General features: G+C 39.7%; 1 protein-coding gene across 4 annotated transcripts in view; it reads right to left on the bottom strand.

The window, feature by feature from the left end:
* LOC133616704 (TOX high mobility group box family member 2-like) overlaps window positions 1-17,358 on the bottom strand; it is a 270,313-nt gene that overhangs the window by 51,788 nt on the left and 201,167 nt on the right. For all 4 annotated transcript variants that reach the window (XM_061976294.1, XM_061976286.1, XM_061976302.1 and 1 more), the window contains one exon: window positions 15,056-15,319. In XM_061976294.1, the coding sequence (XP_061832278.1) occupies window positions 15,056-15,319 (264 nt within the window). The remainder of the gene's footprint in view (window positions 1-15,055; window positions 15,320-17,358) is intronic.

Consider the following 17,358-nt stretch of genomic DNA (forward strand, 5'->3'; position numbering starts at 1 on the left):
GTTGCCATGAGTGACTCTGACAATGTCTGACACACGCGCGGGCACACACACTCACAAACACACGCACAGACACACACACACATACATGCGCACGCTGCGACAGTTTAATTACGTTACAGTGCATCGTGAATGTCGCTTTTATGTAGGTATTCCACACTTACAATGTAATATTGCAATACAGTGGAACTTTTGAAAACGAACATGATGCCGGTTGACTTCCAAATTTGTCATTTCAAAACAATTGTTCCCATAGACGAGTGGCTCTCAAACCTTTTTCACCAAGTACCACCTCAGAAAAAACTCGGCTCTCCAAGTACCACAATAATGACCAACATTAAAATACAGTTACGTTGTAGGCCTAAATACTAATTAAATACAAGGCAGAGGTTTTATTTAACAATTATATTTAATATTTTTTTTACACACAGTTTAAACCAGGCCTGTGCAATTATTGTGACTCGGGGGGCAGATTTAGAGAAAAAAATGTCTATTGGGGCCGGTATATCTGATTTTTAGGAACACTAATACAAAAAACCTCACAATAACGTCTGATTGAATGCTAAAAACTTTATTATTATTTCTGAAAAAAAAAATTGAATTGAATTTTATATTTTTTTACTGAATGAGACACCCAGAATGTACATGAAAATACAGAATGTGGGATTTACAATATTAACTACGAGCGATAAAACACTGAATATTGACAACATATGAAAGTCACACTCCCTCTCGATCAACATATTTTACAATCGAGCGAAATGCAACAAAAATGCAACAAACACAGCGAAATATGAAGGTGAAGGGTAAAAAAAAAAACACACCTACAATCTGATATATCTGTCCTATCTAAGCTTTAGAACTTTGTTGTAAAAATCTGTGACTTACATTGCCTTAGTAACTGATATATAACGCAAACGTGCAGATTCCAACCATTGAAATACTTTGTATAGTTCAAGACTTACGGTCATTTGAAAACATCACTGCACATCATATTGGCAGCTATACCGTATTTCCTTGAATTGCCGCCGGGTATATAGTATGCGCCTGCCTAGAATTACTGCCGGGTCAAACTCGTTTCGCAAAATAATTAGCGCATGCTTAGCATTACCGCCGGCTCAGGATTAACGCCGGGTCAAACCCGTTTTGCAAAATATTATTTTTATTAGCGCATGTCTAGAATTTCTGCAGGGTCAAACTCGTTTCGCAAAAATAATTAGCATACGGTATGCCTAGATTTTCCGCCGGGTCAAACTCGTCACGTCACGAGTGACACTTCACCTTGTCATCATTTTCAAAATGGAGGAGGCTGATTTCAATAATTTGAAATCGCATAAAGGGAAGAAGATTAAGAGCTATTCAGTAGGATTTAAGGTCCAAGCTATTGAATATGCTAAAAAAAACAGTAAGCAGCTATGTTTTATTAATATACCGTAGATCCGTGTGTCAAATATGAGTCATTAGATGACTCCCGCCTCCTGGTGGTAGAGGGCGCTAGTGATCCTTCTTGCGACTACTCGGCTGCAGAAGAAGTGACAACAAGCAGCAACGGCTTTAGCAGCGATCGTTTATTTTTTCCTCTCGCTTGCACTTTTAACATGGAGGATTACATATCGAAAATAAAACAGTTTTCTAAACTGGACTTTCAATCGAAGCAGGAGGTAATAATTAAAGGAATATCTCCATCGAGACAGAGAGACTTTTAAAACTGAAGAAAGATAAGGAAGACTTCTATAAACAAGTTATCAATGCTTTTGGTCAGAAGGAGCTGCGCATGGACTTCATTTATAAGTAAAGGTAAGATCATACTAACGTTTTTTTTATTAAATGTGCTTTTCATGATGGTATCCTTACATTACACTCAAATTTATAAGCGCAGGCCTAAATTTACCGCATGCCTTTGGTAAGTGCCGGAGTGAGAAGAGGTTTTAAATTAATTACCGCCCCGGCGCCAATTCAATGAAATACGGTAGTTTCGATCTTAAAGATGGGGGGTGGGCTCGTGGGGGCCCGGTTGCCGGTGGGGCGGGGGCGGTCTTCCCGTCCGGTTGCGGGGAGTCTCTGGGTCCCTCGGGCGGGGCGTCTCGCCTTTCTGCCCGTGTGGGGTGTGGTCTCTCGCTGGCTTGGGGTCTGGCTGTCCCCTGCTTTTCTCGTGCCCTGTCCTCTGCCGGGTGCGTCTGTCTGCGGCCTGCTGCTGGCCCTTGTGGGCGGTACGGTGGGTCGGGCTCTGGGGTTCCTGTCGCTGGCCGGCTTGGGTGCGTGGGGGCGGTGGTCCCTGGTTCCCTGGGCACCACGCCTCCTGTTTGTGGGTTGGGCTCTCGGGGGTGATGGGGCCGTGCTCTGGCTCCCACGCACTCTGGGAGTCGAATGTATTGTACATGCAAATTCACATATGCTCACATACGTACATAGGTACCTACGCTCCCACATACATACACAAATACAGTACATATTTACCTACCTAATGTTCGTACATCCACACGCACATTCAATATACAAACATACACATACACATACTGTACATATACATTCACTGTACAAACACATATACACATTCTGTACATATACATTCATTGTACAAACACATATACACATTCTGTACATATACAAGTACATATGCATACTTACACTCATGCACATAATCACGTTTCATCAAACATATATTAACGTTGTTGCCCTAGGGTAAACTGGGTGTAACACATGGCACACTGACAAAGCTTAACCTATTGTGACTATAACAATCTACAAGGTTAATGTAGGTTGCTTCTCTTTCTCCCCCTCCATTTTTCTGCATTCTTTCGTATCTCAAGTTATCATTACGTATATGTATTGTTGCATTTAAACAACTGTATTGTTGATAATAAAGGTAAATTATTGGTATTGTTCATTATCAATAGCGCTATTTCTATTGGTATTTGTATTGATCCATTTGTAGTGTAATAATGCTCATTGTCATTTCTGTATTATTTTTTATTTTTCGCTAACTGCTTATTTGCTATTACTTTTACCATCATATTTGTACATGTCATATTTGCTGATGTTGCTCTATTGTTGTTGTTGTTGTTGTTTGCTGTTGTTGTTTTTGTCTCTCTGTCTAATCCCCCTCTTGTCCCCACAATTTCCCCCTCTGTCTTCTTTTTTTTCTCTTTCTATCCCCTCCTGCTCCGGCCCGGCTGCACTAAATGATAATATAAATACATTTAATAAAGTCAAATACAAATAAGGCAACAAGAGAAGTATCCTACACTTCTCTTTTGTAAAGTAAATCTGAACAGCCGACATGGGCATCTACATCAACTATATGATTTGCCTGAGAAGCTGGACAGGACACAAAAAAAAAAAAAAAAAAAAAAAAGATCTAAAAAAAAGTATTTGGGAATGTCCGGCGGGCCAGATTGAAAAGTTTAAGATTAAGGTCTGGTTTAAACCACAACACTGTGTTTGAATATTGGAAACACTAGAGGTATGCGTACCATAGTCTGAGAGTCAAGTGGATTGGTTTGTTACAGTCTTAAACTATTGTGTATGCTGCATAATAAAAATACTTAACATGTACACGGAAACTAAATACAACTAAAATAAAGTAAAACTTATTGCGCTGCAACGGTTGAATTGATAAGAAAAAAAGCTTTAATTTATATTCTGTTGTTTCAGTTAATCGTTTAATCAGTGTAAAAAAAAAAAAAAAAAAAGACATTATGCAGACTGAATGAAATGCCCGGAATTTTAATTTGTGGATACAGTTTCCCCATGGCCGCTGCAATAAAACGCATATAAGAGCGGTGGAGTGTGGGTGTTGTGATCTGTGTGGAGAGTTTTTATTTTATCTATATATTTATTTCAAATATTGCACACGTTAAAAGTGAAAATTACAATGTTGATGATGTGTATTTATTGGGATAAGAGAATTCAAATCATGGAAAGCAGAAAAATGTTGCCTATTTTCCCTAAAATTCAAGTTGAGGCTATAAAGTGTGTTTTATCAGATTCTTTAATTAATCAAACAAAATAATTGATAGATTACGCTTTTTTTTCCGGACCATAAGGTGCACAAGATTATTATTAGGTGCCCTGCTGTTGACTGTGTCTATTCAGGTCTAGTTTCATACACAAGGCGCACCGGATTATAAGGGGCATTAATAGTGGTTCTTTGGTCAAAATGTTGCATGGATTATGTTTTACAGACCATCTTCTGACGTGGCTTCAGGATGCGCCATTTTGTGGGCGATCTTATTCACGTGGCTCCACTTCGACAGCGTCTTCTCCCCGTCATCTTTACTGTACCGGTAGTTTTTAGCACTTTCATAGAGAGTCTTCTGACAGATATAAGTTAAAACTGTACGGTACTTTACACTACAAAATGGCAACAGTGGAGGATGAATGCTTATTGACTACGGAGCGGTCTACAATGGCGGATGCACTCTCATTTTCAGGGCTTATGCAGAACCCAAATACACATCAGCAGGTACCAATGGGTAAGAAAAGTTGTTTTTGCATAATATTGCAAAAAACCAAACATCATATAATATGTTTCCAAATAGGTGCCATTTTGCGGCCCTTATACACACACACCATAATAATACCTGTAAATGGAGTACATTATGTCTGACTATGGAAGCCGTACTGCTCCGCATTCTAACAAGCGTAGCTTACTAAAATTGTACTAAAATATTTTGACGGATTTTTGAGCTCCGTGTGTAATGTTCTATATTCTCAATGAATAATCAACGTTTTGGTGTTGCTTGCTTACGTGTACTTGCTAGCGCCATTTATTGAACAGGTGTTAACTTGCAGTCCCCCATGTCTCTCTTATGTCCGCCCTGAGATCGGTAGGTCAATCAATCAATCAATCAATGTTTATTTATATAGCCTTAAATCACAAGTGTCTCAAAGGGCTGCACAAGCCACAACGACATCCTCGGTACAGAGCCCACATAAGGGCAAGGAAAAACTCTCCCCAGTGGGACGTCAATGTGAATGACTATGAGAAACCTTGGAGAGGACCGCATAGGGGAGACCGAATGCAATGGATGTCGAGTGGGTCTGACATAATATTGTGAGAGTCCAGTCCATAGTGGATCCAACATAATAGTAAGAGTCCAGTCCATGGTGAAGCCAGCAGGACACCATACTGAGCGGAGATGAGTCAGCAGCGCAGAGATGTTCCCAACCGCTGCACAGGCGAGCGGTCCACCCCGGGTCCCGACTCTGGACAGCCAGCACTTCATCCATGGCCACCGGATGTGAGTCGTGAGTTGAGTTTGTGAGTTCAAACCCCGGCCGAGTCATACCAAAGACTATAAAAATGGGACCCATTCCCTCCTTGCTTGGCACTCAGCATCAAGGGTTGGAATTGGGGGTTAAATCACCAAAACTGATTCCCGGGCGCGGCCACCACTGCTGCTCACTGCTCCCCTCACCTCCCAGAGGGTGATCAAGGGTGATGGGTCAAATGCAGAGGATCATTTCACCACACCTAGTGTGTGTGTGACAGTCATTGGTACTTAATGTGTGACTGCCATCTACCGGTCACCCTTACCAAATAAAATTGCTTGGAGGTTGGTAAGCACAACCAGAATTAATAGGTACATTGGGCATACGGCGCACTGTCGATTTTTGAGAGAATTAAAGGATTTTAAGTGCGCCTTATAGTCCCAAAAATACAGTACTCGATTACTAAAATAATTGATAGCTGCAACCCTCAAAACTACTGACTCTTTGCCGAGCCCACACAGAACCATAATCAAAAAACAACATGAATGTATTCAGCAGTCATTACGATGCTGGTCATCAACAATCACACTTTTGGATGCATGCTATTTACAAGAAGCATCAGCTTTGTACATATTTTATTATTTGCATTGCTGTTATTGTAGTGAGCAGCAATTCCCTGTTGTACAATTTGGCTCACCTTCTTAAAAAAATATTTAAAAAAAGGCTGCACACATTTGGACATCGAACAGGGACTGTTGTTGGCGTAACAACGCTGTTCTGTGAGAGATAAAGCAACATATTACAATATCAGTATTTCCCCTCAACCCTAGCACAAAGCAATTCCTAACAGCAATGCCACCTTTATGTAATTTAATTGAACATCATTTATATAAATAAAAAGCAAACCAGAACAAAACAATGCTTAGCGACTCACACATCTTGACACGACTATAAATCTAACATCAAAATGAGCTGCGGTCCTGTGAGTCGAGTGTGTGGCACAAACTTGTTAAACTGGCAGCTGTTTTTTTGGCAGTGGGAGCTTTGGCGTTCCCTTGACTAGCCTCATTACAGCAGTAATGAGACAGAGTCTGTTGCGGCGTTTCAATATTTAAACGCTCCTGTGCCCCTTAAGGCGCTATTTTGGGGCCGTTCTGCGAACCCCTCCATGACCCCTCATTACCGTCTGCTGGCAAGTGTCCCTCCTGCTTTATCTTATCAAAGAGGTAGCGCTTGCTGGCATCCCACCCCCAACAGCAGCCTCAAGCAGACCTGAGTGATCAGGGGGCTTGTTGAACATGAGACCCCTGAGTGCCACCTCTTCCCGGCGCTGGCAGACATCCTGACAGCGAAGGATGAGACAGGGATTCTCCGTAGTGCGGAGCATTCACACTGCTGCTTGTTACAATTCGCAGTTTGCGCTCAACTAAGACTTGTCTCTTCTGGCCTTCATTCACAAAGAGGAGTTCAAATCGTGTAACAGCAGGCCTTCCACCTACTGTATGGAATGTTTTTTTTTCTTTCTAAATCTATCCTGTAAAATATAAAGGACTGAGCGCAAGTTTGTATCGTTTTAGCAAATTTATAATAACCATAAGTCTTGGAATTCTTCATCACATTAATCCTCCAGGATTTTGCAGGCTTTTTTTGTGTGATTGCTGCGGCCTAAAATACCTGAACTTTTGGCAGCTTTTTTAGAAAGTTGTGGGAAAGGTTGCAATTAGAGATAAATGCGTTAAAATGTAATATCGGAAATTATCGGTATCAGTTTTTTTTTGTTTTTTTTTTATTAAATCAACATAAAAAACACAAGATACACTTACAATTACCCAAAAAGAAACCAAAAAACCCCTTTCCTCCTCATTCACACAAAAGGGTTGTTTCTTTCTGTTATTAATATTCTGGTTCCTACATTATATATCAATATATATCAATACAGTCTGCAAGGGATACAGTCCGTAAGCACACATGATTGTGCGTGCTGCTGGTCCACTAATTATTATTAGCCTTTATTTAACCAGGTAAAATCCCATTGAGATCAAAGATCTCTTTTCCAAGGGAGACCTGGCCAAGAGGGCAGCAGCAAGGTTACATTAAAAACAGTAAACAAATACATAAAACATCACATTTACAACATTAAAACTTGCTCACATGACACATGTGCATACAGACAAGGTAGACTGCAATCCTTTCACAGAAGCTTTAAACTCATTCAACGTAACAAGGGTTTGAAGTTTAATATTCGATTGTAGGTTATTCCAAGCCTTCGGTGCTTAAAACCTAAATGCTTTCTTGCCCAGTTCAGTTCTTACTTTGGGGACGACAAATTGCAGAACATTCATTGAACGAAGATTGTGACTTCCTTGTTTCTTTGTTAAAAGACAAGACAGATAAGATGGCGTGATACCCAGAATGGTTTTGTAGATGAAAACATACTAATAGTACTAACCTTTAACAGTTAATTTTACTAATTTTCATTAATCCCTAGTTTCTATGTAACTGTTTTTATATTGTCTTACTATCTTTTTTATACAAGAAAATGTTTTTAATTTATTTATCTTATTTTATTTTATTAATTTTTTTTTAAAGTACCTTATCTTCACCATACCTGGTTGTCTAAATTAGGCATAATAATGTGTTAATTCCACGACTGTATATATCGGTTGATATCGGTATCGGTAATTAAAGAGTTGGACAATATCGGAATATCGGATATCGGCAAAAAGCCATTATCGGACATCCCTAGTTGCAATGTATTGAGGCTTATTTTTTTCAACTTGTGATTTTATGGATTTGATGTCAAGTGTTCCTTGTAACCTTCACCTTAAAAGCACATGATTGCAACAAAACTTGAAAAACAATTTCAATATTGATGTTGTACCCGTTCTATGCCACACACAGACTTAAAAGTAGACACTAGATGGCAGTAAAAGTACATACTCAGAGCTTATTGTCAAATTACTGTACTCTTTTAATGCATTATAATAGAGCTGCAGCTATTGATTATTTTAGTAATCAAGCTTGTTGAATTAATCCAGTAATCAAAAACGCACTTTATAGACTTAATGCATAGTTTAGGGAAAATTGTTTTCTGCTTACCATAACCTTCATTCTTTTTTTAAATAAATACTAAAGATGACATTGAAACAATATTTAGCTGTAAAAAGTGTGACACATTCTGCTGTATGTGTGATGGGTTCCCTTTTGTGTGGCTTGTTCAGCATTAGTGAAAGAAATTCTTAAAATGCCATTGAAAAGTGCAAAAGCTCAACATGCAATAGAATGCTAAAAATATTATAACAAACCACTTAAAAAAATTTAGTGGATTTTTACAGCCTTTTTGCTGCATAAAAGAATGTACATAAAAATTAATAATGTGGAATGTGCAATATTAACTATTAACAATAAAACACGGAACATTAAAAACATATGAAAGTCTCTCCACCTTTTTACTTATTTCCAGACAACCACTCGAGATCAATCTTTTACAATAAAGCGAAATGCAACAAATATGCAACAAATATGGCAAAACATGAACGCAAAGGACAAAATACACTTACAAATCACTTTTACCAGCTCTGGCTGGCTTCTGTAAACAAACCCCGCCCACTCTGCTTCTTGCCTTGTATGCTCGCAGCTGCTCTGACGTAGATTACCGTAATAACCCGTATCTCACTAAAAAGCGCAGATTCCGAACATTGGAATACCCTCTATAGTTCAATACTTACGGTAATAAGATAAATGCAATGCACGTCAAATTGGCCGTAATTTGCCCCTGCCCGGTGTATTCTTAAAAGTTTTGAAAATGTTACTAAATGTTATATTCTTGTATAATTTCCACATCTTTTATTTTGATAAATTTTACTAAAAAGTTATTATCTTGTTTATATGCTGTGTGCCTCTTAAGTCTTGACCGTTGGCTCTGTAAGGTCATGTTAGCTCCTAAACTACACAGAATTGGTGCTAATTCACCTTTTTGTTATCTTTTTTCCAAATAAGGATTGACAGGAAAATCCATAAAGAACCGAATCTTTAAACAGAATCGAAAAAGAATCGGAAGCAAAAAAAATCTTCTCAATTCCCAACCCTACTGGTTACTCTTTCTGACACACGTCTGGCTGGGGATCGAACTCGCACACACGTATACCATACAGAACAGGTGAATTCTGCTGTCACAGGCCGGGGGAATAAGGTTACATTAAAATTTTAATCTGCAGGGGCTTGTTTCAGTAGTAGCTCAATTTAAGCGTGCCTCAGCTTAAAATTGTTTTGAGAAGAAAGCCGTCTCTTGGTAAACTGTCTCGCTTTGAGTTGCAAGCAAAAATTAGAGTTACAAGCATCGCCGCCAGTAGTTGGCGTAACGAATGCCACAGTGAACCCCATGAGATACGATCAAAACATCCGATCTTAGTCGCTTACAGCTATAGATCAATATAACTTTGTTTTTTCTAGAAAGAATGTGAGTACAAACGACAGTGCTGAGAATACAAAGTAAATAGTACAGTGACGTAGAATGAGCCAGCCAAGAATGTTAAAATAATATCTAAACTGCGGACATTTACCCATGACAATATAAGCAAGCTGCTGATGGTGTGTTTGACAGAGAAGCAGTTGGAAGGAGATACAGTACCGTAGAAGTCCACTCTCCAAGGTAAATGCTGTACATTGGTATTACAATTAGGGCTGCAACTAACAACTAATTTGATAATCGATTAATCTGTCGATTATTACTTCGATTAATCGATTAATAATCGGATAAAAGAGACAAGCTACATTTCTATCCTTTCCAGTATTTTATTGGGGGGAAAAAACAGCATACTGGCACCATACTTATTTTGATTATTGTTTCTCAGCTGTTTGTAAATGTTGCAGTTTATAAATAAAGGTTTATTAAAAATAATTAATAAATAAAATAAAATGAATAAATAAAGTAGCTTCTGCGCATGAGCATAGCATAGATCCAACGAATCGATGACTAAATTAATCGGCAACTATTTTTATAATCGATTTTAATCAATTTAATCGATTAGTTGTTGCAGCCCTAATTACAATACTTCAGTAGTAGATTTTATACAACAGTATTTCTTATCTAAAAGTTATATTATTTTTTAACAGGCATGTTACATGTTAAAATAATGCCGGTGAATAAGGTTACAGTATTTATTTATTTGAATTAGGACAATGCATATTCATCGACATAGAGCAACGATGTAAATATGCCGGAGTTATCACAATAGATAATTGTTCATCTGTTGTCCTAAGGCAGGTTAATACAGTAAACATTCAAATCACAAGACATTAAACATTACAAGCATACCATAAGCACAGACCATGGACAAAAAAATTAAACAAATAACAGACAAAAAAAAACCAAGTGAATAATCTAATTGCGCGTGCATGTCTGATTAGTTTTCAACCACTGTTTCAGTGCAGTTTTAAATGTTAAATATGTGTCACAGTTTCTGACAGTAACATTTTTATCTGCAGGGCCTTGTTTCAGGAAACGCATTATGTTACGTCGTGTAGTCTTCATACTTGCCAACCCTCCCGAAATACAGCGCCTCTCCCGAAAACCTCCCGGGACAAATTTTCTCCCGAAATTCAGGCGGAGCTGGAGGCCAGGCCCCCTCCAGCTCAATGCGACCTGAGAGACGTGTCGACAGCCTGTTTTCACGTCCGTTTCCCACAATATAAACAGCGTGCCTGCCCAATGACGTTACAAGTGTAGAATGATCGAGGGCGAGTTCTTGGTTTCTTATGTGGGTTTATTGTTAGGCAGTTTCATTAACGTCCTCCCAGCGCGGTAACAACACACAACAACAGCAGTCACGTTTTCGTCTACTGTAAAGCAGTTTGTCTGCCGTAAACAGCAATGTTGTGACACTCTTAAACAGGACAATACTGCCATCTACTGTACATGCATATGTGACAATAACATCTACGGCTTTTAGAGAGTGCAGTGCACAACTGCGCACACAACAAAGAGACGAAGCAGAAGAACGAGGAAGATACAGCCATGGCGACGCCGACGACGAGTAAGATGAAGAAATACGCTTGTAAGTTCCAAGCCGCAGCTGCGATTGGACCTGGATAGCCTCCGGGAAGAAGTAGTGGACTACCAAGTGCTTGGCAGTGAAGATCTTCCTCAGGAAGCAAAGAATGACCGGTTTTGGGCCATGCTAGGGAGAGATGGAAGATTCCAGACTCTAGTGCATTTGATGAAAGCACTTTTGTGCGTGCCACACAGCAATGCATCATCAGAGAGGGTGTTCAGCATGGTTAGAAAAATAGTGACAGAGAATAGAACATGGAAGATGTGTAAATAAATGAACACTGAAATTCAAGTATTTATTTTATATATATATATATATATATATATATATATATATGAATGAAATACTTGACTTGGTGAATTCTAGCTGTAAATATACTCCTCTCCTCTTAACCACGCTCCCGCCCCCAACCACATCCCCCGCCCCACCCCCGACCACGCCCCCCACCCCACCCCCCATCCCCCACCTCCCGAAATCGTAGGTCTCATGGTTGGCAAGTATGAGTCTTTAAAAAAAAAATCCAAGACCACACGTGCCTGTCACACGTACGTAAACATGAGACCATCTAATGCTCCTATGTACATCACATTCAGAAGGCTTGTGCCTTCAACTCAATTTGCAACACATCTCGTAATCTAGCAGTTAATACGTGTGCCGCATGTGGAGTCACAATCAGCTGCATCAGAGGCAGTTAGGACGAGTTGGACTCTTGTGTGGCGGCGTCTAAAGCGAACATTTTGTGCCTAAGCAGCATGATGGTGGTCAATCCGCAGCTCTCAATCCTGAAATGATTTAACTCTGTTTGCTGTAGGATCGATGTGCGCTGCGAAAGAGAATCCCAAAGCAGCGAGAAGTTTACAGAGCTTTAGCCCGAGGCTACATGTTGTACAAAAACCAGCAACAACATCCCTTGAGAAGAAGCGTATCTGCTGCTCCAGCTGAGCTTGTACTTGTAGGAGGTTTATTTGTGCACTGAAGGATAGCTTTTATAGCAGAGAAGTGTATCCTTAAGGTACGACTTCTTATTTGATTTTTACTGATGGTGAACAAGCCTGCAAATGATTAGTATTTGGGTTGTCTCCTCTATCTGACCGGAGAGCCTATTTCTATCCACCCTCATTATTCTTTACGCATGCAGCAGACAGAAATTCAATCTTACTTATTATATCCTTATCAGCATGAAATTAAGGTTAATTGACTTTGTGGGGGAAACATCAAATGAAACATCCCTAATGGAAACAGAATGAAAACAACGTCATCTTCAATTTCTTGAAATATTTCTCAATATACTGCCGACTTCCCTATTCCACAGCCTGAGAAATAAGCTCCTCTTGTCCCAGGAGATAATAAATGAATTGAATCCAACCACCCCCACTTCTACCTCCCATCCCTTTCCTCTTTCTTTCTTATCGGTCATCTATTTTTCCAGAGTAAGCTATTACTTGTGGCGGTTGCTAGGCAACAAGAAATATTAATAGTGGCTATTATTAGCCGGGCTGTGCAAGAGTAGTACTAAAATGTAAAAGTGGGATACATGAATGCGTTACATAAATCTCCGGACCTTTCAGCATGCGTGCAAGTCTGTGTTTGTGCAGTGATTTACTGCAATGACGCTCCATTTATGAGAAAAGGGGGTGTGAAATAAGAAAATGGAACATTACCCCGAAGGGCTATTTGAGAGTAAATAATTGCAAAGGTGAAACAAAAGCTGCTTAGAAAGCAGACACTCCCTCTCTGACATCTTAAAGAATATTATTGTACAAAACAGGGTTGCTTTATTACATTTTCCTACCTTGACCATATGCAAACATTGATCCAGTTGGAGTGCATAGGTTTATAAAGCCAGCAACCACTGTACATTTTGCGGTCAACACATACTTGCCAACCTTGAGACCTCCGATTTCGGGAGGTGGGGGGATTGGGGGTGTGTGGGCGGGGGCGTGGTTGGGGGCGGGGGGCGTGGTTAAGAGGGGAGGAGTATATTTACAGCTAGAATTCACCAAGTCAAGTATTTCATATATATATATATATATATATATATATATATATATATATATATATATATATATATATATATATATATATATATATATACATATATATATGTATATGTATATATATAAATCTACATCCTGAAAATATGCAAACAAAACTGTATTTAGATAATTGATACTTCAAACTTGCATAAATAAATCTTAAGGAATATAACATAACTTGGCTTCTGAGAGCTTCAAAATGTAATGAATAAAATGCTAAAGTTGTTGATAAACAAGCAATTATTTTAATAATTAAATATGGTCATTTTAAATGAATTATTATGATCATTTAAAATTAATTATTTCAAATATGTTTATTTTAATGTATAATTCTATGGCTGGATATAATAAGGAGTCAGAAAAAATACAAATAAAAATACAATTAATTCTGATGTTTTTAGCAAAATATAGAGAAAAAAAATGTTTTTTGTTTTTTTTAAATTAATAAATATATTTATTTTTAGGTAAGATAAACATAATAATACAATTTATCTCTAGTCTGGATGATTTAGTTCTTGTCCTCCCGTCTCTTCCCCAAGGATGGCTCCATGAGCTGGGCAAACGCCTGGAGATGCCCTACGTCAACAACGCGGTCAGAGGCCCGTCGGTGCGCAGCTCGTACATCGCCGCCCTCCACTTCACCCTCAGCAGCCTGACCAGCGTCGGCTTTGGCAACGTGTGCGCCAACACGGACGCCGAGAACATCTTCTCCATCTGCACCATGCTCATCGGCGGTATGCCGGACGCCTCGTATGGAATAACGTGATTGGGCAGGCACGCTGTTTATATCGTGGGAAAGCGGACGTGAAAAAAGGCTGTTCTCACTCAGGTCCGCATGGACGGCTGAAAATCGGGAGATTTTTGGGAGAATATTTGTCCCGGGAGGTTTTCGGGAGAGGCGCTGAATTTCGGGAGTCTCCCGGAAAATTCGGGAGGGTTGGCAAGTATGGGTCAACAGCATCTGAATAGAAAATTGTGACCTAATCCCAACACTGTCGTTAACAGAGGCCTTTAGCCAGCACCCGCAATAAAAATGGTACTGGCAACTTATGCCATTTGAGTAACAAAACCACATAAGACCTTATTAACGGAGGATAAATACCATGGATGCTCACATTAAAGCGTTAATATTCATGATGGGGGGTCGAGAGGGATAAGAAAGTAATATTTATGTCAGATGAAAGTGTATGATGCTGAATAATTAACCACACGGGGCATTTATAATTCATCGGGTTCAATTCTATGATTAAAGCATCCGACTGTGTTCAGCAGGGGTGTTTACATGTTGGGTCTGAAGCATGTTTGACACAAGAAAAAGTCCCTCTGCTTTCATAGAGGGCGTTTGGAAAAGAAAAAGTAGCTGACAAGGGACATTCCCCCTCCTTGTCAAGATTTCTGTTCAAAAGCTTGCACATGCCTTTCTCTCGCTTTGCGAATCTTCACAAATGAAAAAATGTGAACCGCTAAGTTTCTCAGCTCTCTTCCTTGCCTCACTTTGAGGTAATGAAATCTTTGAGTTGTGCAGCGGAGGAGATATTAAAGGAGCTCTGCTGCAAAAAAAATGCGTGTGCTGTTGCCGCGCTGTTTATAAATGTTGCATACACACGGCTGAAACCTCCGCTTTGACTTCACTGTCTCAGACTCCGTGGCCTCTAACCGTGCTAATTATCATTCCAAAGGATGAACGCTTTGCAGATATGAAAAAATGATCGCAGAGGATTGAGAACGGTAAAGGGAGAGAAAGGGTGTACTCACTGAGTGCATATGCCCCGAGAGGAGGTGGGTGTCCTGACCCAGCATGTTGGACATCATAAGGGCGGGCAGCTCAGGGTAGGAGTAGGTGTTGAGCAGGCCATTGTGGGGCAAAGAGTGGAAGGGGTACCCTGACTCATGCTCCATGAGGTGCAGCAGAGAGGGGTCAGCATGGTTGGGGGGCGTAATTGGGGGGATCTCGTAGTCTTCATCCCCTGCTCCACCTCCTCCACCGCCACTGCTGCCTCTGCCCTGACTGGAATAGCTCTGCAAAAGCAGAAAAAACAGTTCATGTTTGGCCACCTTGTTTTAGGAATATTTGCAGCGCACACAAAAGAATCAGGTTGCGTTTTCCGTATTCATATCTATGGGCAATTCAACGTCTCCAACCTACCAACACACATTTGCATATCTTTAGGAACGTGGGTGTAAAGTGTAGTGCACACAGGAAATGCAACGACAACATGAAACAACTTTGCACCTGCATTTGAAAAAGAGTGATGATAAAAAGCTTATTTAGACATTTGGCTTCATTCAAAAAGCCTGCCAATCAAACATTTGACACACGCACATACAATGTTCTATTCAAATGCTAAACTAGTGGCTTTTAATACGGAAATGCTAATTACTACAGTTTAATTCAGCAACAAATGTATGAATTGTTAATCAATTAATTAGGATTATGCAAATCAACAGCTGCTCTAAAGACTAATTTGTTCACTTAAATGTGCGTACCAAGAAGAGAAAACAAGCGAGTCATGAACTAAAAACTATAGCCACGACATGCCTCGTTATGAAAGGAGTCCAGTGTGTGTAAATAAATGACCCCCACCAAATAAAAAAGGGCTGATGCATGAGCACAGCCTGTGGTTGTCTTTTACTGGGCTTGTCTTGACATCATACTGCACAGAGAAATGTGCTTTTCTGCTCTCAAAAGCATACTGAGGGTATTCACCAGGGAATGAAAAGCAATTTTGTCAGAGGCAATCTGATGCCAACTCCCCTTTATAATGACTGAAGAAAATTAATCATCACAAATAATATTCCAGTGTCAGCCATTCAAGGGCTTTTTAATAGAATTTTTATTATTCATGTCTCGTGGTACACATCAACTAGTTCGTTCTGCAACATTTCAGAAATCAATTCAAAATCTTCTTCATGTAGCCTGTCATCTCGCCCGCCAGTGCGGCAATTTATCTTCCAAACAAACATTTTAAGCAAACAAAAAATGTGGAAGAGCAGCTATGATATCTCCCTAACAGAGCTGGTGCCTCGCGTTAGGCTGGAGCTCTCCTAATGCAGGCTATTATTAGAGGGAATGTAATAACAATAAAACATTTTACTATCGGCGGTGAATGTGCCTTTCCTTTATGATTGCTTAAAATGATCACTAACAGTTGTTTTTCCCACAGTAAAAGGTTTTCCTAATGGTCGCGCTCATTTATAATTGTGGCTACCAGGGACTGATTTAAAGCCTGTACACAAATAGAGACAAATCTCACTATGTTTGCATGTTTTCCAAAGGAGCATGGTGTATGGCATCTGTCACACTTAAGAACACAAGGACAAGAACACTGTCTTATATTTTGTTTGTTTGTTTCCCCTTTTTACAGTAAGAAAGAATGTGCTATGTGACAAACGGGAGACTAATTCGGGGTGGAGCATGCCTTTTGCCTAAAGTCAGCTGGGATAGGTTGCAGCTTCCCTGTGACCGGGAAAATGTATGGATGGTTGAAATAAACCAGAAGAAAATATTGTTGCAGTGATGATTTATATGTTTTTTTTCTCAATGACAATGATTCCATTATGACTTATGACTATTGGCCACAGTTACTTTAAAGGGGAACATTATCACCAGACCTATGTAAGCGTCAATATATACCTTGATGTTGCAGAAAAAAGACCATATATTTTTTTAACCGATTTCCGAACTCTAAATGGGTGAATTTTGGCGAATTAAACGCCTTTCTATTATTCGCTCTCGGAGCGATGACGTCACAACATGACGTCACATCGGGAAGCAATCCGCAATTTTCTCACTTTCGTCGGTGTGTTGTCGGAGGGTGTAACAACACGAACAGGGACGGATTCAAGTTGCACCAGTGGCCCAAAGATGCGAAAGTGGCAAGAAATTGGACGAAATTTGTTCAAAATACGAGGGTGTGGGGAAAGCCGACAAAATGGTCAGTCGTTTGTTCCGCACACTTTACCGACGAAAGCTATGCTACGACAGAGATGGCAAGAATGTGTGGATATCCTGCGACACTCAAAGCAGATGCATTTCCAACGATAAAGACCCTAGCTTC

This window comes from Nerophis lumbriciformis, linkage group LG01 (assembly GCF_033978685.3).
Source record: "Nerophis lumbriciformis linkage group LG01, RoL_Nlum_v2.1, whole genome shotgun sequence".
Classification (NCBI taxonomy): Eukaryota; Metazoa; Chordata; class Actinopteri; order Syngnathiformes; family Syngnathidae; genus Nerophis; species Nerophis lumbriciformis.